The 26,885-nt window shown below is 44.7% G+C and overlaps 1 protein-coding gene across 1 annotated transcript in view; it reads right to left on the reverse strand.

Moving 5' to 3' along the window:
- The window catches only part of si:cabz01090165.1 (uncharacterized protein LOC100333421 homolog), a 45,766-nt gene extending 21,319 nt beyond the window's left edge, over positions 1-24,447 (reverse strand). Inside the window, exons 1-5 of the mRNA XM_063204683.1 lie at positions 24,071-24,447; positions 21,859-22,042; positions 21,287-21,654; positions 13,672-13,900; positions 12,385-12,641 (exon numbers count right to left, since the gene is read on the reverse strand). Coding sequence (XP_063060753.1) covers positions 12,385-12,641; positions 13,672-13,900; positions 21,287-21,654; positions 21,859-22,042; positions 24,071-24,447 — 1,415 coding nt within the window. The remainder of the gene's footprint in view (positions 1-12,384; positions 12,642-13,671; positions 13,901-21,286; positions 21,655-21,858; positions 22,043-24,070) is intronic.
- Positions 24,448-26,885: the final 2,438 nt, after the last annotated feature.

Below are 26,885 nucleotides of genomic sequence, written 5' to 3' on the forward strand. Positions count from 1 at the left end.
GGGTGCCGCGGAAACGTGGCTGATAAATAAAATATGGAATACAATACATATTTTGTGTAAATTGATGAGTTAATGCTAGTCAGTGGAATCTTTCATCTGGCATTCACACACAATAAAGTAAATATAGGTCGCCCCAGTCAGCTGCAACTTTGAACGTAGGTCGTGTGACGTCTCCAAATGTTTTACTTTTCTAAGCTTTTGTGGTATCGGATGCGATGCTTGGGGTGCCTTGAAAATGTTCAGCTAGGGTGCCTTGCCTAAAGGGTGGTATAGCACACAGGGCATTGTCCTGGTGGGTCCGGTGGACAGTCCTCAGTGGTCGATGCTTTTGTCATTTGCTGTTTTCTTATTTATTTTTTCCCCCTTTACAGACAGGCCCATGTTTACGTTGGGACATCCTTATACTAGTATAATGATCATAAACAGGCCCGGATTAATGCACAGACTAGATGTGGCTGCAGCCTACCGCAGTGTTGCCAGATTGAGCTGTTTCCCACCCAATTGGGCTGCGTAGGACGGCAGTGTGCGGGTAAAAATGGCATTTAGCAGAAAAACCCGTCCAATTTTTGCCATAGAAATCAATAGAAATTGGGTGGGATTTTGTGCTTCTAGGCGGGTTTTGAGCATATTTTGGGCTGGAAATCATAAGCCTCATCTGGCAACACTGAGTAGGGCCCCCACAGGCCAGGGGGCCTATGATTGGTCAAAAGATGAAAAAATGGCAGAATGATGACAAGAAGCAATACTGGAAAATGAATTTGTCGTGTTGAATACAGTTGGTAGACATGTTATTCTTAATCCGTAAGTGACCTTGGGGGCAGGATGTGAAGAATGAGACAAGGCTGCTGCAGCTGATGCTACTGATGCTGTTGTTGCTCAGCACCAGGGGGCTGGACTGGTTATATGGCAGAGAGCAGAGATTCTCAAACTGTGGGCCGGGGCCCACTGCTGGGCCCTGAAGGGCCATTCCAGGTAGGCCCTTGAAATTATTTCCCCCAAAAAAATCTAAATAATATTTGTTTACACGTATGTGCTGCCGTTGACTATTTATTTGAGTTTTATTGTTTATATGATAATAATGATAATAATTACATTACATTACACTTAGCTGACGCTTTCATTTTTATTCAAAGCGACTTACAGCTATTGCATGTCAGGGTATTGGTTACAGTCCCTGGAGCAATGTGGGGTTAGGTGCCTTGCTCAAGGGCACTTCAGTCACGGATGGAGATGTATGGAGAGGTCAGGGGGGATTCGAACCTGCAATCCCCAGATTGAAAGACCAACTTTCTAATCACTAGCCCATGGCTGCCCGTGTAATAATAATAGTAGTAATAATAATTTTGTTTAGCGCCTGTCAAAACGCCCAAGGTCGCTTAACATATCAGTGTAGGTGTGCACATGTACTGTATGTACAGTAGGTGTGTGCTTGTGTACAATAGCAGCCAAAAGCCTCCCAAAAAAGATGGGTTTTAAGGTGTTGTATAACGATGGCCAGTGAAGGGGCATTTTGAATGTGGTTGGGTAGTTTACTCCAAAGGAATGGACCAGCTACAAAGGCTCTGTCACTGGTGGCCTTGAATCTGGTGAGAGGGATGGCAGAGAGCGAAAGGAAACACCATTAAAAAATGGGGTACCTCAGTCTGTAAGAAGTACAAGGTAAAAGAGCATAAGCCCAGATGCACACGCCTTTTGTGAGATGAGTGTTTGTGTGTATTTTGTGTGCGTCTGTGTGTGTGTGTGTGTGTGTGTGTGCGTGTGTGTGTGTGTGTGTGTGTGTGTGTGTGTGTGTGTGTGTGTGTGAGAGAGAGAGAGAGAGAGAATGTGTTTGCACGCACATGTGTGTGTGTGTGTGTGTGTGTGTGTGTGTGTGTGTGTGTGTGTGTGTGTGTGTGTGTGTGTGTGTGTGTGTGTGCGCGTGTGTGTGTGTGTGTGTGTGTGTGTGTGCATCTCTTTTTGTTTATGTGTGTGTTTGTTGTGTGCTGCTCAGCAGTCACACACACACCAAGGAGAGTCATAGGTGGAAAGACAGATGAAGACGAAGAAAACAAACAACAAAAAAACTGAAAAAATAAATAAAAACTGCACTGAAAGAAAAGCCCTGTCAAGAGCGAGCGGAGTGGAGGGCGAGAAGAGAAGCCAAGGTTTCCAGGTACCGCACAAGAGGCAAGGCCAGCATAGCAGCATACTGTAGCAATCAATGCCTCGTCAACAAAAATATTAACATTTTTCCACCGTCGACACCATATATTCTCCAAATAACAAGCGGTGCAAGCTTTGCAGCTTCTGCACATCATCACCTTTTCGGGGGGAAAAAATAAAGTCGAGAAGAAAATAGTTTCAGGTGAATGTCTGCTTGCTTCAGGTGAGGAACAGTAATCAGTGTTGCCAGATTGGGCGGGTGCCCGCCCAATTGGGCTATTTGAGATGAGCGTCGGTGGGCAAAAATGGGAAAAATTGGCCATTTGGCGTTTTTTTAAGCCGTTTTGGGCCCATAGAAGTCAATGTAATTTGTTGAATTTGGGCGGAATTTAGCGCATTTGGCGGTTTTTGAGAACCTTTTGGGCGGGATTTGGTCAGACACATCTGGCAACACTGAACAGTAATAGGGCTGTTATTGCATTGCCCACGGCCATCCGTCTGGCGTACCATTTTACACACACTGGTTACATGTTATGTCTGGATGCACACACAAACAAACAAAGACGTCTTTAAAGGAACAGTCCACCCTTTTTGATCTTCACATGAAGAGCTCTTTTCCAAAACGAGATATATCCATTTTGTAGAATGTTGGGAAATTGACATTTTTGCATTGGGCATTCCATTGAATAGCATTGCAAAATGCCTTTTTATAGAGGTTTTAAAAGTATGTTCTCAAAACATTTGAATGGCAAGAAGTCACATATAGATGATAGGACTGCTTACCAGTCAATTCCAATAGGCCTATTATAATGCAAAAAAGTCAAAAATGGTGGATATGGCATTCTGCAAAAGAGCTATTCACATGTTTGCAGTATTTCCAAGCATTATTCATGAATGTGCATATAATTTCCTTCTCAGTGTTTTCAGGACTTAGATTTATTGGTATCAGAATTATTAGCATAGCTTAGCATAATCACTAGAAGTAAATGGGAGCATCACCATCAAGTGCTCACAGCATGGGATTAAATAGCTGTTTTGCACTCTGGTGAATTTTTCATTCATTTTAAAGTAGTTTATAAGTATGTTGGCACTAGGACCGACTTCGGGCAACTCCACAGGCCGACAAGGCTTGTCCTTAGTATAAAAACCGTTTATTAATCCACGGGCATTGTTACAAAGATAAAACTGCTAACCGGTTTCAACCCACACTGGGTCTTCATCAGAGGACCTCGGTCAGTCAACTCAGTCAACCTTTTCTGTTAGTCAGTTAGTTAGTTAGTAAGTACATTTGATAATATTTAGTTTGCTTCCATAGACTTGCATTGCTACGCTTAATTTGGCTATACTGTTAAACTAGGCAATGCAAACACAGAGACAAAAAAAACCTTCAGGTGTCGAAAAGTAATGTGCTATTATTGAAGTGCCACCACGACTATCCGTCTGGCCTGCCACTTTACCGCACAAATACACCTAGCGCGACGCGATTGAAGCGACAGAGAATTGCTTCTGTGCAGCAAGAGCGATACCAGCGATTGAAGCGACTACAGTATGTCCCGTTACAAGCAGAAGGCAAAGCATTCAAACATTCCCATTGGCTGTGGTCACTGACCTCTATACAGTCATTGGCTGTCGCGGCTGGTCGCCGAACCGCGTCATAGAAAGTTGAAAGGATTTCAACTTCAAACTGTCGCTCTCAGCGTGCGAATCGCTCTAGTCTCCAGAATCGCTTTTGTCGCGCGACTCAATACAAAGTCAATTACTTCCGTCGCTCGCCTCGCTCTTGTCGCGCTAGGTGTATTTGTGCGGTTACACAAACTGGTTACATATTACTGTGTCTGGATGCACACACAAACACAAACACTTAAACCAACAAGTCTTTAATCATATGTATCATTTGGTGTTTTTGTTTGTTGCTGTTGTTTGTTTCTTTGTTTACTGTTTAGTTATTTCAGGGTATTTGCATGACTACCCTGTATTTGTGAAACAAAGAAATCCTGGCAGTGTGTGCTGCACGTGTGTGTGTGTGTGTGTGTGTGTGTGTGTGTGTGTGTGTGTGTGTGTGTGTGTGTGTGTGTGTGTGTGTGTGTGTGTGTGTGTGTGTGTGTGTGTGTGTGTGTGTGTGTGTGTGTGTGTGTGTGCTTCATAGATTTGGTTTCATTTGTATGCAAATTTCCACGCACACCCAGCTCATCTGAATCATGCGATGTACCTGCAAATTGAGAGAGAGAGGCCAAGTTAAGGAGAATGAGAGAGAGAGAGAGAGAGAGAGAGAGAGAGAGAGAGAGAGAGAGAGAGAGAGAGAGAGAGAGAGAGAGAGAGAGAGAGAGAGAGAGAGAGAGAGAGAGAGAGCGAGAAAGTGTGAGAGAGAGAGAGAGAGAGAGAGAGAGAGAGAGAAAATGGAGGGGAGAGAGAGAATGGAAGGGAGAGAGGGCAAGAAAGCGATAGAGAGAGCGATAGAGAGAGAGAGAGAGAGAGAGAGAGAGAATGGAAGGGAGAGAGAGCAAGAAAGCGATATAGAGAGAGAGAGCTAGAGAGAGAGAGAGAGAGAGAGAGAGAGAGAGAGAGAGAGAGAGAGAGAGAAAATGGAGGGGAGAGAGAGAATGGAAGGGAGAGAGAGAGCTAGAGAGAGAGAAAGCGAAAGAGAGAGAGAGAGAGAAAGCGAAAGAGAGAGAGAAAGAGAGAGATAGAGAAAGAGAGAAAAAGAGAGAGAGATAGCGAAAGAGAGAAAAAGAGAGAGAGATAGCGTCCTTGATGAAAAATGTTCTCCTCAACAGCCTGCAGATCTTTCATTTCCGTTGTGAAAAGTAACTGCTGTGATTTGAGGAGCTGTTTGTCTCAGCAAGCTCATTTGGTCCTGGGGGAGGCCATTGTGTGTGTGTGTGTGTGTGTGTGTGTGTGTGTGTGTGTGTGTGTGTGTGTGTGTGTGTGTGTGTGTGTGTGTGTGTGTGTGTGTGTGTGTGTGTGTGTGTGTGTGTGTGTGTGTGTGTGTGTGTGTGTGTGTGTGTGTGTGCTTGCATGAGTTCGTGCATGCGTGTGGGTTTATGTGTGCATGTTGTATGTCTGTGTGCTTGCGTGTGTGTATCCATTCATGTGTGTGTGCGCTCGCGCGCGTGCATGTTGTGTGTGTGTGTCTGTGTGTGTGTTCCATTTGTTCCTGGGGGAGACTGACTATTGAGGAGAGGAGGGAATAGCACTGCGCTGCTGTGATCATTTTGGAGAGTGCCACTTGTGATCACAGACACACACACACACACACACACACACACACACACACACACACACACACACACACACACACACACACACACACACACACACACACACACACACACACACACACACACACACACACACACACACACACACACACACACACACACACACACACACACACACGGAACAGAGTGCCACTTGTGAAAAGCATCATGGGTAACTACAGCACCCTAAAAATCCCCCTTGATCACACACACTCACACTCACACACTCACACAGCACACACCCACACACACACACACTCACACAGCACACACCCACACACACACACACACACACACACACACACACACACACACACACAGAACAAGAGTGCCACTTGCAACTGGTATCACAGGTTACTAAAGCTTCCCAAAATGTCCTCCTTGATCACTCACACACAACACACACACACACACACACAAAATGTCCTCCTTGATCTATCTCACAGTGGAATTGGAAGTGCCACCGTGTGCTTTAAGTGCCTTCGCCGCTTGTCGCTGAGAACAACAACGATGCCAAACCCTTAAGTGGAGAATGGCTTCAACGTAGTTGCTGGTTAAATTGCTTAATGTGATTCTTCATGCCGAGGCTATTTTATTGTGCTGCCACAAGATCTTACGCTGAAGACTATAGTCTTACGTTGAATGAAAGTGGGTACAATGAATGTCACTTTGTCACGGGGTGACGAAAGGGGGAATTGACATTTGGGGTAGTTTGGTTCTGGGGGGAAGGATGAGGGGGACGGACGTCAACAAACAAATGTGAGTGAAGTGTAACTGGAAACAGGTGAAGCATGAGACTGGTGGGAAAGACTATTGGCTCATATTAATTGGGCACGGGTTTAAATACGAGGCTGTGACAACGGAAGGAAGACACATGACACGAAGCTGACACGACGAGAGGGGGAGAGGGCCGAAGACAAGGGGGAGACGCACGCCGGGGAGCAGCAGCAGGAGGGCAAGCGCTTGCCGGTAGCCGGACGGAGCCGGGCCGAGACAGACGTTTTCTGAAGAGGAGGATCCTAAGGATCGACACAAGGAACCAGGTGGCTCGACGGAGGTTGCGGGTCGGCATTGTGCCTGATGGATGGACCGTGACCAGAGCACCAGTGGTCTTGCTGTGATGGAAGCCAAGAGGGGTGCGGACCTCACCCCTGGCCAAGTTAAGTAGTAGCCTACTTCTGTCGCCCGTGATCTTCGTAGCTCCCCTCCCGGAATGCATGCTGCTCCAGTGCTCTCTCTCATTCTCTCTCACTCTCTCGCCCCCTCTCTCACCCACTCTCTCACTCTCGTACGGACCCCAACGACAGGCCCAACAGAGACAGCGGTCGCCTTCCTATAGAACTCTACCAATAGCTAAGCGCTGCTACCACTCTCCCCCCAGCATAGACCGCCTCTTAGTAATTTCGTGTGCAGTGCCTAATTGGTTTGCCTTGACTTTGCAGTGATATTTCCTTAGCCATAAGCCACATTTATTATTGAGTGTTAATCGAACTATTACCGTAACCTATGCTGGGTGGTGGTGAGGTGCATGTAGCCTGCTATTATTCTGAACATCTAAACTATGACCCGTTGTCTCTGCAGAGTGGCCCACGGACTTGGTGCGACTGGGCCCTAGGATGGAAGAACTCCCCCTGCACCGGACCCCGCCCGCCGGTTGGGCTGGGTCGCTCGTTGGGTCGGACATGGACAGAGTGGGCTGTGAGCCTATTGGGGTAACATGGACAATATGGGATACTGGACAGTGGGGTGGGATGCTGGACTAATGACTTTGACCCCTTGAGACGTTTTTAGCTTCTCTTGAGAAAATAAATAAATATTCTGTGTCCTGGTGTATTTGATGATGTGCAGTTTACTCCCCGGTGTACTGTTGGTAAAAAGTGGGGGTGCCGCTCAGAAACGCGCACCCCCCACCTGTGACATTTGGCAGTAGTCGGCAGGCGTACACCGGGTTGAGTGACTGTGCACCATCGGACACACTTGAACCAGACATCAGAACCTTGTTTTAAACGAACCTTTTACAAAAAAAAAAAAATCTTGACCATGTCCAGCCGAGTTCCAGGGACTGGAACTAAAAAGTGGGGGTGAGTGTCACGGGGTGACGAAAGGGGGAATTGACATTTGGGGTAGTTTGGTTCTGGGGGGAAGGATAAGGGGGACGGACGTCAACAAACAAATGTGAGTGAAGTGTAACTGGAAACAGGTGAAGCATGAGACTGGTGGGAAAGACTATTGGCCCATATTAATTGGGCACGGGTTTAAAAACAAGGCTGTGACAACGGAAGGAAGACACATGACACGAAGCTGACACGACGAGAGGGGGAGAGGGCCGAAGACAAGGGGGAGACGCACGCCGGGGAGCAGCAGCAGGAGGGCAAGCGCTTGCCGGTAGCCGGACGGAGCCGGGCCGAGACAGACGTTTTCTGAAGAGGAGGATCCTAAGGATCGACACAAGGAACCAGGTGGCTCGACGGAGGTTGCGGGTCGGCATTGTGCCTGATGGATGGACCGTGACCAGAGCACCAGTGGTCTTGCTGTGATGGAAGCCAAGAGGGGTGCGGACTCCACCCCTGGCCGAGTTAAGTAGTAACCTACTTCTGTCGCCCGTGATCTTCGTAGCTCCCCTCCCGGAATGCACGCTGCTCCAGTGCTCTCTCTCATTCTCTCTCACTCTCTCGCCCCCTCTCTCACCCACTCTCTCACTCTCGTACGGACCCCAACGACAGGCCCAACAGAGACAGCGGTCGCCTTCCTATAGAACTCTACCAATAGCTAAGCGCTGCTACCACTCTCCCCCCAGCATAGACCGCCTCTTAGTAATTTCGTGTGCAGTGCCTAATTGGTTTGCCTTGACTTTGCAGTGATATTTCCTTAGCCATAAGCCACATTTATTATTGAGTGTTAATCGAACTATTACCGTAACCTATGCTGGGTGGTGGTGAGGTGCATGTAGCCTGCTATTCTTCAAATGAACATCTAAACTATGACCACCCGTTGTCTCTGCAGAGTGGCCCACGGACTTGGTGCGACTGGGCCCTTGGATGGATGGACCCCCCCTGCACCGGACTCCGCCCCGCCGGTTTGGGCTGGGCCGCTCGTTGGGTTGGACATGGACAGAGTGGGCAGTAAGCCTATTGGGGTAACTGAACAATATGGGATACTGGACAGTGGGGTAGGCCTATCTTGGGATGCTGGACTACTTTGACCCCTTGAGACGATTTAGCTTCTCTAGAGAAAATAAATAAATATCCTGATGTCTAAACCTGAACTTCTGTGTCCTGGTGTATTTGATGATGTGCAGTTTACTCCCCGGTGTACTGTTGGTAAAAAGTGTGGGTGCCGCTCAGAAACGCGCACCCCCCACCTGTGACAGCTTGAAAAAAACAACAACAAAAAAACAACACAAAACTCCTGAGTGGAGCACGTCGTTGAGCAAGTTGTTGTTTAAATGGTTGAATCTGATCCCTTCATGTCAGGGCTGTCAGAAGGTCTTACACTGACTTTGTATCTAAGGGGGTTAAATGAGTGTCACTGGGGGAAAACAATGATGCTAAAACCTTGAGAAGTTTAGTAGTTCAAAAAGAAAAAACAACAACACTAAAATCCTGAGTGGAGCACCGTTAAGTTGTTGTTTGGGGCTATTGTACTGCTGCCAGTAGGACTTATGCTGAAGGCTGTAGTCTACTTCTGTATCTAAGAGCAGGGCTGAACTGGCCATCTGGCATACCGGGCATTTCCAGGTGGCCCCTGCACTCTCGAGGGCCCCTATTTTCAGAAATGTAAAAAAAAAAGTTTACATTAAAAAATTTTTTTTTTTTACATTTCTTAAAATAGGGTCCCACGAAGGTGCGGGGCCCAGCTGTGAGTCAGTTCTGCGCTGCTAATTATGAGGGGCCCCTTTAAGCCAAAAAGTGCCCGGGCCCTATTTCTCCCTCAGTCCAGCCCTGTCTAAGTGGCTACAATGAGTGTCGCTGGGAAAAACTGACAATGACACTGAAACCTTGGGAGGAGAGCAAAGTTTAGCTGTTTAAATTGCTCCGCTGCCGAATCTTCGTGTCAGCTTTTTTGTGCTGTCAGAGGGTCTCATGCTGAGGATGAGAGGCTAACTGTTTTTCTCCCAGCGACAGTCATCGTACCCACTTAGCGGAGCAAAGTTTAGCTGTTGTTTAAATTATTTAATAAGATGTCAAGGCTTTTTTTTATTTTACTTTTTTTTTGGTACCGGAGGGTTTAACACGGATGACTGAAGAAGCCTTGAAATAAAATCCAATTTCAACACACAATGACACAAACTCAGACTGAACTTAAACTTAGTGACCTTACAGTCAGCTGCTGCATACACTGCTCAGTACCAATGATTTCCTGAATAAAACACTGTGTGCTCTCGCAGTACAAACAGCTAGCTATAAATGCCGTATTGGGGAGGACTTGTAAGAAGTTGGCATTTAAATGGATTTGTTATTTAAAAGTTATGTACAGTATGTGTGCAGAGGAAGGGAAAGGGAGAAAAAGTGAAAAAGTGAAAAAGAGAGAAAAACAGAGACTGGCAGAGAGAGATTGAGTGAGAGAGAGAAAGAGAGAGCGAGAGAGCGAGAAGAGAGAGAAAAAGAGAGAGAGAAGTGTACACAGAAGATTCTACAAATGAGCTTGGTGTACATTTTACAAAAGAATCCTGACCTGAACTGAACTTAAATGAACTGAGATGAACTGCACTGCACTGTATATATTAATAAACTAGGCCTAAATGAACTGTATGCATTAAAGCAATATGAAAAAAACACCCATCCCTCACTCTCTGATCCATCTCTCTCTCTCTCTTTTTCTCTCTCTTCCACCCTCGCACTCTCATTTTCTTTGCATTCACGCATCGCAGCTGCACCTTTAATGGACAGGAATTAGAAGTCATTTGCGAGGCGTTGTGCACTCAAGGCTTTCAGTGCTGATTTGCTGCTCTGTGCTGCTCTGTGCTGTGGTTCATCAGGCAGACAGAGAGCACTCACCTGTGCAGCATAAGGACACACACACACACGCACACACACACACACACGCATGCACACACGCACGCACGCACGCACACACACACACACACACACACACAGGCACACACACACACACACACACACACACACACACACACACACACACACACACACACACACACACACACACACAGTCACCTTTGTATAAGGACACGCACAAGAACACGAACACACACACACACACACACACACACACACACACACACACACACACACACACACACACACACACACAGTCACCTTTGTATAAGGACACACACACACGCACACGCACACGCACACACACACACACACACACTCACCTGTGCAGCATAAGGACACGCACACAAGCGTGCGCGCAGGCACACACGCACGCACACGCATGCACGCACACACACACACACACCTGTGCACAAGGACAGTACTGGCCGGGCTGTAGTTGCGCTGCATTTCAAGCTTGTATGAGGAAATTGTATGAGGAAATTCATGACAGCACTCTCTCTACTTGTTTATTCGCCCTGTAAACATACTGTATAGAAATCTGAAAGTGCTGTCTTTATCATGCCTTCACCAGATTCTATTTGTTTCAACAATATGTCATTTTCTTTTGTTTGTTTCTTTCTTCCTCTCTGAGTGTTTCACTATTGCTGTATGACTCTCAAGATGTCTTTAACAATTATTGGAAATCAATGAAAGTTTGATCACAAAACATATATTTATATTTATATTTATATTTGTCCATTTGGCTGTCCTTTACTTCTCCAACATAGCTATTTTATGTGGGATAGAGGCGATATACTGTTGTGTGAACATGCCCCTCTTTGACTTTTCAGGTTTTGAGGCTTCTCTGCCAATTTGTTCTCAGTTCAGCTAAAACCATGTATCCAACACATTAAAGCAACAAAATCAATGGCCAAGGCACTAAACAATGCGGTAGAAAATAGAAAGGTCCAGGATCAAGATCCCACTGGTGGATCGAAACGTTGCAGTTTCTAATGAAATAAAGTTTGTAATCTTTGGAGCTCTAACCCAATGTGCAGACCTTTCTATCACACTGTCTGTACTGCTATTGTCTGGCACCTGGATCACTGTTTCTGAGGATGTGCGCACCCCAATCTCCAAACGGCAAGACACTAAACAGGATACAACCGAATACTGGCCAATTAAATCATGTCCAATTAACATAGATCCTCTAAAATTTAGAGGATCTGCTTGATGTTACTGTGTACTCTCAGAAATAGGCAGAGATAACCAGCTGAGTACTATGTATGGCTTGGCAATACATACTGTACAATGTAATGAAAGCCTCTCCCTGCAGGGCAAAGGAAAACTGACCCGTTTGTTGTTGTGGCCACCCACCTGTCGGCTTCCCTTCTCTCACCTGTAGATGAGGATGTCGTCGGTGGACCCCTTTGTTGTGCACCCCTACACACACACACACTCACACTCACACACACGCACACCTGTTGAATGACCCATTAATGTTTCAAAAGAACGAAGTTCGCTCAGGCAAACCTGAGGACGCACAAAGGCGAAACACGTTGTTCGCTCTAAATAAACGAGCATGAAGTCAAGAAAGTGTGCTGTATACTTCTTTCTGTTGAAGTATTGAACACGCCTAGGAGCTGTGCATGGATCTTTGAACTGTTGACCCAATAATGTTGTTGCAATGCATGCTGACCTATAGACCTATAGATGAGGATGTCGTCGGTGGACCCCTTTGTTGTGCCACCCCCCCCCCCACACACACACACACCTGTCGAATGACCCAATACATGGGTTCACCGTGTTTATAAACACGATGTTGTGAGGAGGGGCAAGACACTGGCAGCCAACTACATGAGCTAATTTTTTTGACCGACGGCGGTTTCCAACAATCAGAGGTTGAGTTCCGCGCAGCTAGTCTCGCGCAGTCAGGAGAAAACAAAAATTTAGAACCCATGTTTAATGTTGTTGCAATGCATGCTGACCTGTAGATGAGGATGTCGTCGGTGGAGCTGTTGTACTGGATCTGGTACATGCGCACCCCGGGGATGTGGTGCTGCGGTGGCCAGTGGACCACCACGGACGTGGAGGTCACGTCGGACACGCTGACCCGCTGGTGGTCGCCCATCCGGGGGTGCCCGCCGCTGGCGTTGGACTTGATGGACGTGGGCATGTCCGAGGGGCCCGGCTCGGGCTCCAGCTTGGGGTCGAAGTGCGGCGAAGGGTTCACCACCAACTCCACCTGCGGACCAAAATCACATCATATAACATTTAGCTGCAGAGGTGTCAAAAGTAAAAGTAAAAGTAAAAGTATTTTTGTGGTGTAATTACAACCCTAGCACATGACATTGCATAGCTGTTACACCATTTATTCTATTGTACCTAATGAGATAGACAGACTGTGTTGTTACTGAAAAACACTGAAAACCTAACAAGGACCCACCACAAACTTGATTCAACCAGTGCAGAGTGAGCTGATCGTAAGGCAAGTACACGTGCCTACTAGTTACCCAGATACGTTACTCGTGTTGAAAGGAAACTGTGTTTCTTTTTTTTTAACTTTTACTTTTACTTTTGACACCTCTGCTTAGCTGACACTTTTTATCCAAAGTGACGTACAGTTATTACGGGGTATGGGCTACATTCTCTGGAGCAATGTGGGGATAGGTGCCTTGCTCAAGGGCACTTCAGCCATGGAGGCAGGAAGAGATTGGTAAGGGTGGGGATTGAACCTACAACCCTGTAATCTACAGTCCAAACTCCTGAACCATTACACCACGGCTGCCCACAATTCAAAATTTTACTGAATTAAATACATTATGGCCGGTTGAATTCAATACATAGACATTGAAATGTTATGCATGAAATTGTAGTAAAACCCAGATACTATCAAATTGAATCAACAAATCATAATGGCGTTTCTACTCATCATATGCATAGACAAAATAATGAGCATTGAAGTGCAGTGACACAAGAAAATGCAAAACGCTAACCACCAAAATGACAATCAGTAACTACATGATATTATATTTCATTTTGTCAATCACTAAATGAATCACCAAATTACTAAATGAATCACTCAATGAATCAATGAATCAATGAATGAACCAACCAACCAACCAACCAACCAACGAGTGAATGAATGAATGAATGAATGAATGAATGAATGAATGAATGAATCAATCAATCAATCAATCAATCAATCAATCAATGAATCAATCAATCAGCCAATCAGCCAATCAAATCAATCAATCAAGTTAAATAAGCCCCACCTTCTCGGTGGCTTCTCCGGCGGCGTTGGAGGCGATGCAGGTGAAGAGGCCTGAGTCCTTGACGGTGGTGGTGTGAATGTCCAGGGTGCCGTTCTCGTAGCAGGTAGTGCGGGTGGTGTTGCCGATCACCTTCCCGTCCGGGCTCACCCAGTGGGTGGACGGCTCCGGGTCGCCAATGGGCTTGCAGCGCAGGCTCACCCGCTGGCCCTCCATCACGAAGGTCTTGGGGCTGGATAAGATGCATGAAAATTATTTGTTATCAATTCTGAAAATGATTTCATTTAATTTGCTTTGGCCCGAGGGTCACCGAAGGGTTTGCAACTGAGGCTCACCCGCTGGCCCTCCATCACGAAGGTCTTGTGGCTGGGAAACATGCATGGAAATTATTGTTTCATTTCACCCATTTTAGCCTAAGGCAACTGCAAAAAAAGTCTGCTGAATGCTTAAGTCCTATTTGGGAAAAGGTGCCGACATGGGCACTGATAGGGATGGAGAGGTGTTACACATTCTAAGGGCCCAGGCACTGACAGCACTGACAGGGGCCCAAAAGTCGAATCTTTCATGGGGCCAAACATTTCTGACATTGCCCCTGGGTGCCGATCTGACTATTAAACCTAAATATCTTAGCCTCGGAAGCACATAGAAATCATCATTATTATTATAGTAATTTGGAGGGTTTTTAGGGTCTAGGGCAGTGTGAGAGGAGACAGGAAATCCACATGAGAAAGAGAGCTGTAGGGTTTGGAAATCACCCAGATGCAACCCGATGAGCTTACAGTCGAGGCTCATCTGCTGGCCTTTCATCAGACACGTCTTGGGGCTGTGAGGATGTATGAAAATGTATTATTATTATTATTATTTTATTATCTAGCACATAAAGTCTGGCTAGTGGATCTATTTGATGTCTTGATGTTTGATGTATTTCATTCTTTCAGAGATGGCTCTCTGGCCCTTCATCATAAAGGTCTTGGGGCTGTGAAGAATTGATAGAATTACTGTTTCATTTCTTTAATTAATACTTTTTTGGGCTTTCCTTTCCATTCCATTCCATTCCTTTCCTTTCCTTTCCTTTCCTTTCCTTTCCTTTCCTTTCCTTTCCTTTCCTCTATTTTCCTTTCATTTCATTTCCTTTCCTTTCCTTTCCTTTCCTTTCCTTCATTGGATAGGACAGTTTGAGAGGAGACAAGAAAGTACAGGGAAAGAGAGACGGGGAAGGAAGGAAGGAAACTAAAACATCACCCTGCAATTTTATTTTTTAAACACAGAAACTCTGGCTACTGGATCTGTTGGATGCTGCTGCAAATTTCTTTCTTTCACAGATACTGTAGCTGTTGCTTTGCCAACCATAACAAAGGTCTGTGCCAGGCATGTTCTAATCACCACTCACACTGTGTTTGTACAGAATCTAATGAAGACTGTTGAGGTCGAAACGTAATCCTGCCATGAAATAATAAAATACAACAAAAATGTGTAAGTGTGCAGACTTCTCACTTTGAAAACTACAGTTGGCCTTCATCCTGCACCTTTTCCTGGGATGTGCACAATCCTCTCCTTCAACTACATGCCGGATCACGGGTCATGATTATAATTGTTAACTCAGAAACTCTTGCTAGTGAATGTGTTTGATGTTCCTGTTTGATGTTGTGGAGAGAGCCCTCTAGCCCTCTAGGTCTTGGGGCTGTGTTGTGCGATCATGCATCAGCAATCAAGATATTGATAACTTTGGCCGTAGTCAGTCTACTTCATGTTGCTATTGACACTGGTCTTGTTTTTTTTCTTTTGGCAATGTCGTAGGATCATGCGTGATCATGATTTGAATTATTAACTCAGAAAGTCTGGTTACTGGATCTGTTGATTTGTTTGATGTCTTTTCTCTGTCTTTTTATTTTCTTTCAGAGATAGCCCTTTGGTCCTCCACGAGTAAGGTCTTAGGGTTGTGATCATCCAAGGTCATGCAGGATCATTTTTATTTATTTCTTTTTAACACAGAAACTCTGGTCGATATGTTTGATGTTGCTGCCTTTTTTATCTTTCAAAAGAGATACTCTTTGGTCCTCCATGATGAAGGTCTTGTGGGTGTAGTGTGTGATCGTGTGCCATCATTACATGAAACAACGCAACTCTGGCTAGTGGATATACATGATGTTACTGCTCTTGTTTTTGTTCTTGTTTTTTTCTATTTCTTTTGCTGTTTTGGGTATAATTGGATTGGGATCTTGCATGCTCAAAATTAATACTGATTTTAATTTTCAACACAAACTCTGTGTAGGAGATCGTCTCCATGTTACTGTTGACTGCGGTTTGTTTTTTCGCTCTTTCAGTCATACTGACTATAGTTTGGGCATATATATTGCATGTTTAAAATACATTGTATATCGTCACTCTAAATGCGTATTTGAAATCTTCATGCATGCATATTGTTTTATTATTAACTCATTGGCTGCCTTGGCCGTCGAATGACGTTATTTCAAATAGTGACGCCCCCTACCTTCGACGACGTTCGCCGACAATTGCGTTTTTTTACAGCCAGGCCTCGAGGACGGTCTGACCTATCCTCTGTATGAATCTCAAGCCTCTAGGCATTTTCTAACTGTTCCTGTAGGTGGCAGAAGTGTCCTTAGGAACAGTCAAGGCAGGGCTTTAGCTCAGAGCAAGATGAAATGTCAAGACAAAAACACCCCTTTTTTTACTATTATAATATAATCTCAAAAGTAGCATAGCAAAATCATTTTTGAAAGCACCTGTGACAGTAGTCTACTTTCTTGCCCTCTGATTTTAACACAGGTAGGCTACTGATTTTAGTGTCAGACCCTGACCAAAAAAAACCTTCCTCTCATGACCAAAATACAATCCCCTGTTGCTATCTAGCTAGAAGGCATTGTAGCTAACTTGCCCAAAATACACCATGAGATGATCTGTGTGACAACCTTTCATTTTGGATAATGTGATCAGCCTACACAACATCAGGATGTTGCTTACAAAATATCATCTAACAGGGGACTAGTGGTGATGTGTCCCAACAATGACCTCCTTGGTCCCAACTGAGGTAACTTGGGTATAAAGTTTGCTACGCTAGCTAGCTAGCTAGCACGAAATCGCTAACAACTTACAACTAAGCCTAAATAAAGGAGCCTTGGTAAGTCAACTATTTTTACTCAATCCACAGTTATTTTTATGGATCTGTATAGTATGATCAGCTTACTGTATCATCAAAAAAGACAGGGGGGTTGCAGATTCTTGGAACAGAGTAGCCTTTGTGTCTGGTCAGATGCATTCAGCTCACATTAGAAAGCATTGCACTTAGCCTCAGACCAGCTAGCATTCACCACTCCAATCGGCTTGTGAAATGTTGGATGTGTGATCAGTACTTTATCAAAAGAAAATTCATTGAACAATATATGACAAGATCACTATAGCAGAACCATGATGACAGTAATCATCAATCTGCAAATTGTCCGCTCTGCCAAAGAAGCTGCAGTAAGCTACGCTAAGCGGTGCTGCCTGCCTACCTGCCTCCCTCCCCACAACCACAAGACACAACACGGTACTATTTCTGGAGGAAATAAACCAGCTGTGATTCGTTCTCCAACGAGGGGAGAGGGAGAGGGAGAGGGAGAGGTAGGGAGTTACCGGAGTTAGGGGCAACTGCTGTCATGATCCATGCTGCGCGCCAGCAACTAAACCAAAACACCCTTGTTTTCGAGTCCCCCCGTTATATTTCAGTATATTAGGTTGAAAAGGTCATACAAATGATCTTTTTGTTCAGGCTACAGATGACAGAAGACTGTGTAATAGCAGCTGATAGGTTTGGAGTTGTTAGGACGATGCCATTACGGGCAAAAACGTTTGCAGTTATAGTTCTACTTCAAATGGCGTTTTCTCAGCTTTTTGGCTGGAAAGCAGCATTTTGGCGAATTCCACTTAATTTCAACAGATGATTATGAAAGAACGGAAAGGGGTAGAGAGACACCGTTTTTTTCTGATGACAGATGAGCGTCTAATCTGTGTTTTGATAGGTATGGTGTTGACATAGACACAGAACTCAATTTTCTGTGAGCCTCCAAAAAACACCCAAAATGCTGAAAAATGGCTGGCACTCCGAGGTACTCTTTTATGAAAATGGCTGGCAGCCAATGAGTTAATATTTATTATTGGAATTCTGGAAATAAACAACTTAAAATCTTACACAGTATACCTTTAAAATTAAAAACATAAACAACAAATAATACTACCAACAACAATAATGTTGAGTGCCCACCTGTATCTCAAGATCATGGACATATTTTGTCACTGTACTGTAAATGCATCTTTAAAATGCTGATGAATGTATATTGTGCACATCAGCGACGACCTCTCTTGGACCACCAACACTACATCACTGGCGAAGAAGGCCCATCAGCGTCTCTACTTCCTGCGCAAACTAAAGAAGGCAAGTGCTACACCCTCCATCATGACAACATTCTACAGAGGACCCATAGAGAGCTTCGTGTCCAACTGCATCACAGTGTGGGGAGGAAGCTGCACGGAGAAAAACAGGAAGACACTCCAGCGTGTTGTGAACACAGCGAAGAAGATCATTGGAGTACCACTCCCCTCGCTGCAGGACATTTACACCACACGCCTCACCCGGAAAGCACTGATGATCATCAAAGACACAAGCCACCCTGCCAGGCTTGTACGAAATTCCGAATTGAATTGAGAATGACCCCAAAATTCAAATTCAATTCTTGAATTTCAATATGAATTGAATTGAAATTCCAAACAGGAAATGGAATTGCAATTCGAATTGGAATGGCAGGAAACTGAATTTCACAGAATTTAAATTCTAAGAAATTCAAAGCAATGACATAATACTGACACTAGGTGGTGGCAGGGATGGTCAGTATCTCGAATACTTCAATTAAAATACATTTCGAAATAGAACATAGTATTTTGAATTTTGTATTTCATGTCAGTGAATTACAAGTATTTGAAGTTTGTATCAAAATACTTTCCCCCTTGTATTTTGAATTTTCAAAATAAGAGAAAATACAATAGCCTACTTTCTCCTGAACAATGCAATTCCATAGTAGGAACACAGATCAAATAGTATGAAAGTGATGCTTGTAATTATATTGGAATGTAAAAGTGTTTGTCTGGGAAAGGGGTGAAGGACTCCAAAGATTGACAGTTCAATTCCCAGGTATCATCGGCAGGTGACTACCTGACTACGAGTTTCTAACGAATAACCAGCCTCAAAATTCTGAATTATTGAATATATGCTGTTGGATCAAAAAACGTCACTCTTGATAAAATATCATCAATAATTGAAATTGCCATGCTAAGCACCAAAGGTGCAACCGTGATCATTACTAATGCTGCACCATGCATCACCCACAAGATGGCGCTCTAAGGCCACAAATGGTGCATCAGTGACGCTTTGCAAGATACGTGGACATAATTTACAAGATACACTTTCTTGTTTATTGAACTCACATACAGACCTTGACATATCTGTACCATTTTTTAAATGTTAGTTGTGCCAAGTAGCCCATTGTTTATATAGTCTTCTCCATAATTACAAGAACTTAACATTATTGTTTGTTCAATGACTGGAAATGATGGCTACACGGGAGTTTTTGTGGTTTAAAGTAGGCCTACCTTTTATTGTGTAAGTGAATTGAATTGTTATTTTTGGTCATGCCATACAAGCCATTGAGAAGGGAAATTGAGTTTCCTTGCTGAGACTCGAACCTTGAACTTCTGGCATGCAAAACTGGGGCTCTAACCGCTACACCAAATAGCCAGACTCATAAGCTTGAAAGTCAGGACACACCCACATACCTAGTTTCTGTTGTATTTTGTGTATTTGAAAATGCAAAATACAGTATTTTGATTATTGATACATTTACTGTTACTGTATTTTGTAACGCATTTGTAACATCTTAGAGCTGGGTATTTTGCATTGTATTTTGAAATACATTTAGTTGTGTCTTTGCCCATCCCTGGGTGGTGGTGTAAAATTCAAAGAAACTCAAAGTAATGACAAAATAAGAACACTAGATGGTGCTGTATATTTATAAGCATGTGTCTATTCCCGGCACTGCAAGGTGGGTGGGAAGTGTGAATTATAGCCCCCTTAGGTCACCTGTTGGGCTGCTTCCTAGCAGTGCTTTAGGATTTGGGTAGGTAATTATTTGATTTTCGGGTTTTTTAAACTACCATTTTGAGTTAGTACAATGCCATTCTCTATTTGCTGTAGACCTTAGGTGGTAATATTGACATACATTTTGGTACATAACAAATAAGAAGTGTGAAAGTCATCTGTAGGCCTTGCATAACACTAAATATTATACATGCAACTACTGAAAATCACAATGGGGGCCTGCATGGTGTATACAACATTTACTTATCATTTTGAATGCTGAATACATTTGTAGTTAAATTTATTAGCAATATATATTTTTGTTAATGCTATTGTACTTAGTTACACTGTTATTGTTGTATTTTATTATTTTGAAAAGGCAAAAGTTGTGTGTTCATCCACTTCCTGAATTGCAGTGAGTTTCAATTCCATTTTGAATTCCATTTCCTGTAATTCAAATTCCGTTCAATTCAACATCCTGTAGGGGTGGAGTCAATTCAATTCAAATTCAATTCCACTTCCTGAATTGAATTTAATTAAGAAATTCTGAATTTCGTACAAGCCTGCAACCTGCACACAAACTGTTCAGCCTCCTGCCCTCTGGAAAGAGGTACAGGCGCCTCCGTTCCCGTACCACCAGGCTGGCGAGCAGCACAATGCACCAAGCGATCAAGATGCTGAACACTCAACCCACTCTCCCTCCACTGTCAGCCTCTAGCCAGCAAGGCCACTGACAACCCCCCCCCCATCCATCCCCCACCACCACATCTGCGACTGAACATTCCACCTGCACTGCTATACTTGTGACTGAACTTTCAACCTGCACTAACTCAAAACATGCACACACACACACACACACACACACACACACACACACACACACAAGCACACTGCACGTTCTGCACTAAACCCAAACATACACACACTGACACACACTGACACACACACACACACACACACACACACACACACACAGACACACGAACACACACACAGACGCACACCGCACCTTCTACCTGCACTAAACACATACACACACATACACACACACACACACACTGCTGCTGGTGTACTTGACAGATCTTTTTAATATTTATTTTTCTTCAAAATGCTACTATTACCATGTCAGAACGCTATAAAGGACTTTTTTAGGAAAAGCACAAAAGCACAACAATACCTCTTAATGTATGTCCTCTACAAGTCTTCTGTTGTCCAGTCTTGCCCTTTAAATGTCTGTATGAGCACTGTCTATGTCCATACTGTCTTAAGTCCATGTATAAGTACTGTCTATGTCTATACTGTCTATGTCCTTACCTAGATCAGTCTATGTCTGTATGGGAAAGCAAGAAATGTAATTTCAAATTCTTTGTATGACCAGTGCATGTAAAGAAATTGACAATAAAACCTACTTGACTTGACATGTGTTCCTATAAAATAAAACAAAAAACAAGCAATACAAACAACAGTATGACATATGTACCCTACACTCACCTGTGCCTCGTGATCATGGGTGGGTCACAGGTGAACTCGTCCTCCCGTATGGTCCAGAAGTACTTCCCTGCCAGGTCGCGTGGCGACGCGCACGTCTCCAGATCGTCCTCACGCGTTAGCCTCCTCAGCCACATCAGCTCGCAGTTACAATGCAGCGGGTTCCCGCCAAAACTCAGCACCAACGCAGTGAGCGGCGTGCCTTTGGCCTGCGCGTACACGGGGCTGCGCATGTACAGTGGGTCTGGGGGGATCTTCTTCAGCTTGTTCGACGTCATGTCCAGGCGAGCCAGCTTGTGCATGTTGGAGAAGATGCCTTCTGGCACATGCTCGATCAGGTTGTGGTCCAGACTCAGCGTGTTGACACTCACCTGAGAGGAAAATTGTATGTAAATTTAATTATATTACACTTTTTAGAAGATGCTTTTTTAGGTACAGTATAGCACCGTTTTTTTTAGGTATTGATGGAGTAATAGTAATTGAGTATTGCAAAGTGTAATTAAGCAAATTAAGTTTAGGTGCCGTAGGGGCTCATTTGCATGACAATACAATCAGGTAAATGTGTTGATACTCACCAGCATGCCGATGGTTTCCCAGGGAACGTCCACCAGGTTATTATAGGATAGGTCCAGGTCCTCCAGGGTCTCCAGGAAGTCCTGGAAGGCCCCCTCGGAGATGCTGTGCAGCTGGTTGTTGGCCAGGATCAGGTGGCGGAGGTTGATGAGGCCCTGGAGGTGCGTGTCGTCCAGCACCGTCAACCTATTTCAAGGTTAAAACAGTTTAGTAATTTAATCTTTACAACATTTTAATATAAAGGTACAATGTACATATCAGAATGCAGACACAGGATCATGTGGCGAAGGTTGATCAGGCCCTGGAGGTGCGTATCGTCCAGCACCGTCAACCTGTTGCAAGGTTCAAAAGTTCATTCATTTAATATTTACAACATTTTAAAATAAGGTACAATGTACATATCAGAATGCAGACACAGGATCATGTGGCGGAGGTTGATCAGGCCCTGGAGGTGCATGTCGTCTAGCACCGTCAATCTATTTCAAGGTTCAAATGTCAGGTTTATCAATTTTATCAACATTTTAAAACTAGGCCTATGCAGCCGTCTCCGACTGCTAAATGTACATCGCCAGTCCCCCACCATTCCCACCACTCTCGTTTACCTTTTTATAAACTTATAAACTTAAAGATATAATATACCAATGAGAATTCAGCTTCATGTACAGCATACAGTAGGATACACACTGATTTGGCACTGTGTTTCCTTCACTGCACAATGCAAGATCCTTGCAAAAGCTGGGCAATCTCCATTGATCATACACTCATTAACCGTTTAACATAATCTAATAATAATTACACAGTAAATGTTGTGGTGTTAATTCAACACTTACAGAGTTCATTTAAGTCCAAATGGACTCAAATGAACTCTCTAAGTGTTAAATGAGCACTGCAGAATTTACTGTGTACCTGTTGACGTCAAGAGTTTCACTATATAATGACACAAAGGAAATACGTTCTCTGTGCCTCTGAAGTAACAATCCGGTGCAACCAGGGCAGGACTAAATCATAACTGGAAAGGAAAAAGAATCAGGTGCCACACGGATGTCTCGTGGACGCTGATGAAAATGCACGTTGAAATGTTAGCCTGATTGCACTGATAAAATAAGCGACATAAAATACACGTCTGTCTGGCACCAGATTCTTTTTCCTTTCTATTTACGCTGCATAATCAGGGCTTGACATTAACTTTTACGCTTGCCGGCCACTGTGGTTTTCCCGAGTCACTACCCATCCAGCTATTCTACTAGCCACAAATTTGACACCCCCCCCCCATCATGACGCAGTACGGTATATCTGACCTCAGAAGATGAGGTGCTTAGAGCAAGAAGATGAGTGCATGGGTATCTACCGGTACATGGAAATAAAACAAACAAATAGAAAGTGAGTAACTGAGCTTTTTCTTGAACTTAAATACAATACATATTCTGATATGTCATACCATTGAATAAGCTACCTGCCAAATTGGCTAGTGACACTGAAATAGTTGCCAGCCACAGTCAAGGTTTACCAACATCCGGTTGGCAGGTGCCAGTGTCAAGCCCTGTGCATAATACCATAATGTACAGTGAATATACCGGTTGGCGTCGAGGTGCAGCGCGTGGAGCTCCTGCAGGTCGGCGAAGGTGTACGGCCGTATCTGGCTGATGGTGTTGCGCATGGTAGACAGCGTCAGGTGGATGAGGCTGGTCATGGCATCCAGAGTTACACTATAATGGTCAGGGAGAGTGTCCGAGGCACTCTGAAGTGAATTTAAAAGTGAAGGGTTTCATTGCAAAACGGTGTATCCACCATTTTTGACTTTTGCATTATATTATTGGAAATGGCTGTTCAGAGGTCCTACCACCTTTGTGTGAGTTCTTGCCATTCAAATATTTTGGGAACATACTTTTTAAGCCCATATAAAATGCATTTTGCAATGCAATGCAATGGAATGCCCAATACAAAATGGCAATTTCCCAACATTCTACAAAATGGAGAAAATATTTTTTTGCAAATAAACCCTTCAAGTCCTTTACATCATGTCCTACTCAGACAAATAAAGGACTTCTAACTTCACTTTAGAGTGCCTCTGACCCTCTCTCTGCTCTCTACATGTATTCCTCTGGACACCGATGAGCACCTGAAGTTTCTCGACAACCCACAGACGCAACTCTACCTCTCTCTCTCTATTTGCACTATAATATAATACCATAATATACGGTACAGTGAGTTTACCGGTTGGCGTCCAGGTGCAGCGCGTGGAGCTCCTGCAGGTCGGCGAAGGTGTACGGCCGTATCTGGCTGATGGTGTTGCGCGACAGCGTCAGGTGGATGAGGCTGGTCATGTTGGCAAAGTCGCGGTGCCGCAGCGTCGTGATGAAGTTGTCCATGAGCCGCAGCTCGGCCGTGCGCCGGTCCACGTTGGGCGGCACAAAGAGCAGGCCCGTCTTGGCGCACAGCACCGTGTAGGAGGGCATCAGGTTCTGGCAGGTGCAGCGCTTGGGGCACAGCATGGCGGAGGCCGGGGGAGGAGGGGTGCACACGCACAGGGAGGCCAGCAGCAGCAGCAGCAGATGGGGCACGCGACACAGGCAGGCGGACACCACCTCCATCACGGATATCCTATAAGAGGAGAGAGAGGAGACGTATACATACTGGTCAGAACACATATGCATACACACAGAACATGTAGACATTAGTTGCATCCCGGATATCCTATGGAGAGGCAGAGAGAGGAGACATATACACACAGGTCAGAACACATATGCATACACACAGAACATGTAGACATTAGTTGCATGCGGCGCAGGCAGGCGGACAGCACCTCCATCACGGATATCCTATAAGAGGCAGAGAGAGGAGACATATACACACAGGTCAGAACACATATGCATACACACAGCACATGTAGACATTAGTTGCATCCCGGATATCCTATGGAGAGAGAGAGAGGAGAGAGAGGAGACATATACACACAGCACAGGTCAGAACAGGTCAGGCAGAGGGACACCACCTCCATTACGGATATCCTATGGAGAGAGAGGAGACATACACATACAGGTCAGAATACATATGCATATACTTCACTTCAGCCATGGATGGAGATGTAGGGAGAGGTCAGGGGGGATTCGAACCGGCAACCCCTAGATTGAAAGACCAACTCTCTAACCACTAGGCCACGGCTGCCCTACTCACACACTGTACATAGGGGCAGGGGGCACAGGCAGAGGGGCAGGGGGGCACAGGCAGAGGGGCAGAGGGGCACAGAGGGGGCGGTTTCTATGACTCTTGTGTATAGGCACGCACACACACACACACACACACACACACACACACACACACACACACACACACACACACACACACACACACACACACACACACACACACACACACACACACACACACACACACACACACACACACACACACACACACACACATTCTCTCTCTCTCTCTCTCTCTCTGTCTCTCTCTCTCTGTCTCTATCTAATGGATATTGTGAGAGGGTGAGAACAACACACATATAGGTACATGAGTCATCGAAAGAGCATCACATAATGCACACACATGGCCCATACAAGGTACAGGGGTCAGGGCCAAAGCCATGTCATGAATATCCTGCGAGAGGGAGTGGAAATGAGAATACACACACGCACGCAAGCACGCACGCAAACACGCACGCACATGCATGTACACACACACACACACACACGTGCCCACGTGTGCACACACACACACACACACACACACACACACACACACACACACGTACACACTCCTAACCCAGAGAGAAAATAGAGACATGTTACACGGCGCATCTGTACTGCGAGGTGAGGGGCTGGCTCAATGGTTCTGAGCACTGAGTGCCAACACACACACACACACACACACACACACACACACACACACACACACACACACACACACACACACACACACACACACACACACACACACACACACACACACACACACACACACACACACACACACACACACACACACACAAACACACACACACACACACACACACACACTACACACACACACACACATACACACACACACACACACTATACACCAGAGATGTGGACTTGGGAGTCGTGACTTGGACTTGAGTCAGACTTGAGCACACAAATGACTTGACTTGAGACTTGACTTGCCAATATTAAGAATGACTTGTGACTTGACTCGACTTGCAAACTATTGACTCGAGACTTGACTTGACTTGCCAGTTTTAGCTTGCAATGACTTGCAATAGTATGGCAAGTCTATATGTACTTATTTTTTTGCATTTGTATGTCAAGAAATTACATGAAAAAATGAAATATTAAATTAATTGCCCTTAAACAACACCAGTAGGCCTACTATTTTTGTTTAGAATACAACTGACAAAGGGGGACATGCAGAGCAGTGTGGAGAGGTAATGAATTTATGACCAAAAGTAATTGTCAATTTTGCCCATAGAATATAAGGTGACTTGTAAGTGACTTGGAAAAAAAATGAGACTTGGACTTGGACTTGACTTGGCTTTGGTACGACTTGGACTTGGACTTGACTTGGTCAAATGTGTCTTAACTTGTGACTTGACTCGGACTTGACTGGAACGACTTGAGACTTACTTGTGACTTGCAAATTAGTGACTTGGTCCCATCTCTGCTATACACAGGTGAGAGTGCCAGAATAAGAGCTTCCAAGAGCACTCTAAAGATAGCAGCAGTCCTATGTGGGCCACAGCCTTCCCTGCTCTGAGCCTTATCTGGACCGGACCCGCGCCACATCCGCTACACTCAAACCTGCCGTTAGGTGTTGGGCGGAGTCAGCTATGGGGTTGTTGCTATGCGGAAAGGGGGAAGTGGTAGCCTGATTATCATCGACGTTCAAATCTCTTCGAGACTTGTTCTGACCAAGAGCATAACAATTAACAATTTCCCAAACGGCATGGTTGACCCGCCACCCTTAGTTTGCTTATGGTTGTTTGCTTCTCTACAAAGTGGGAGGAGTTCCCGTATTTTCGGGAATTCAGACTTCTACTTGCATGGCTCTT

This window comes from Engraulis encrasicolus, chromosome 8 (genome assembly GCF_034702125.1).
Source record: "Engraulis encrasicolus isolate BLACKSEA-1 chromosome 8, IST_EnEncr_1.0, whole genome shotgun sequence".
NCBI lineage: Eukaryota > Metazoa > Chordata > Actinopteri > Clupeiformes > Engraulidae > Engraulis > Engraulis encrasicolus.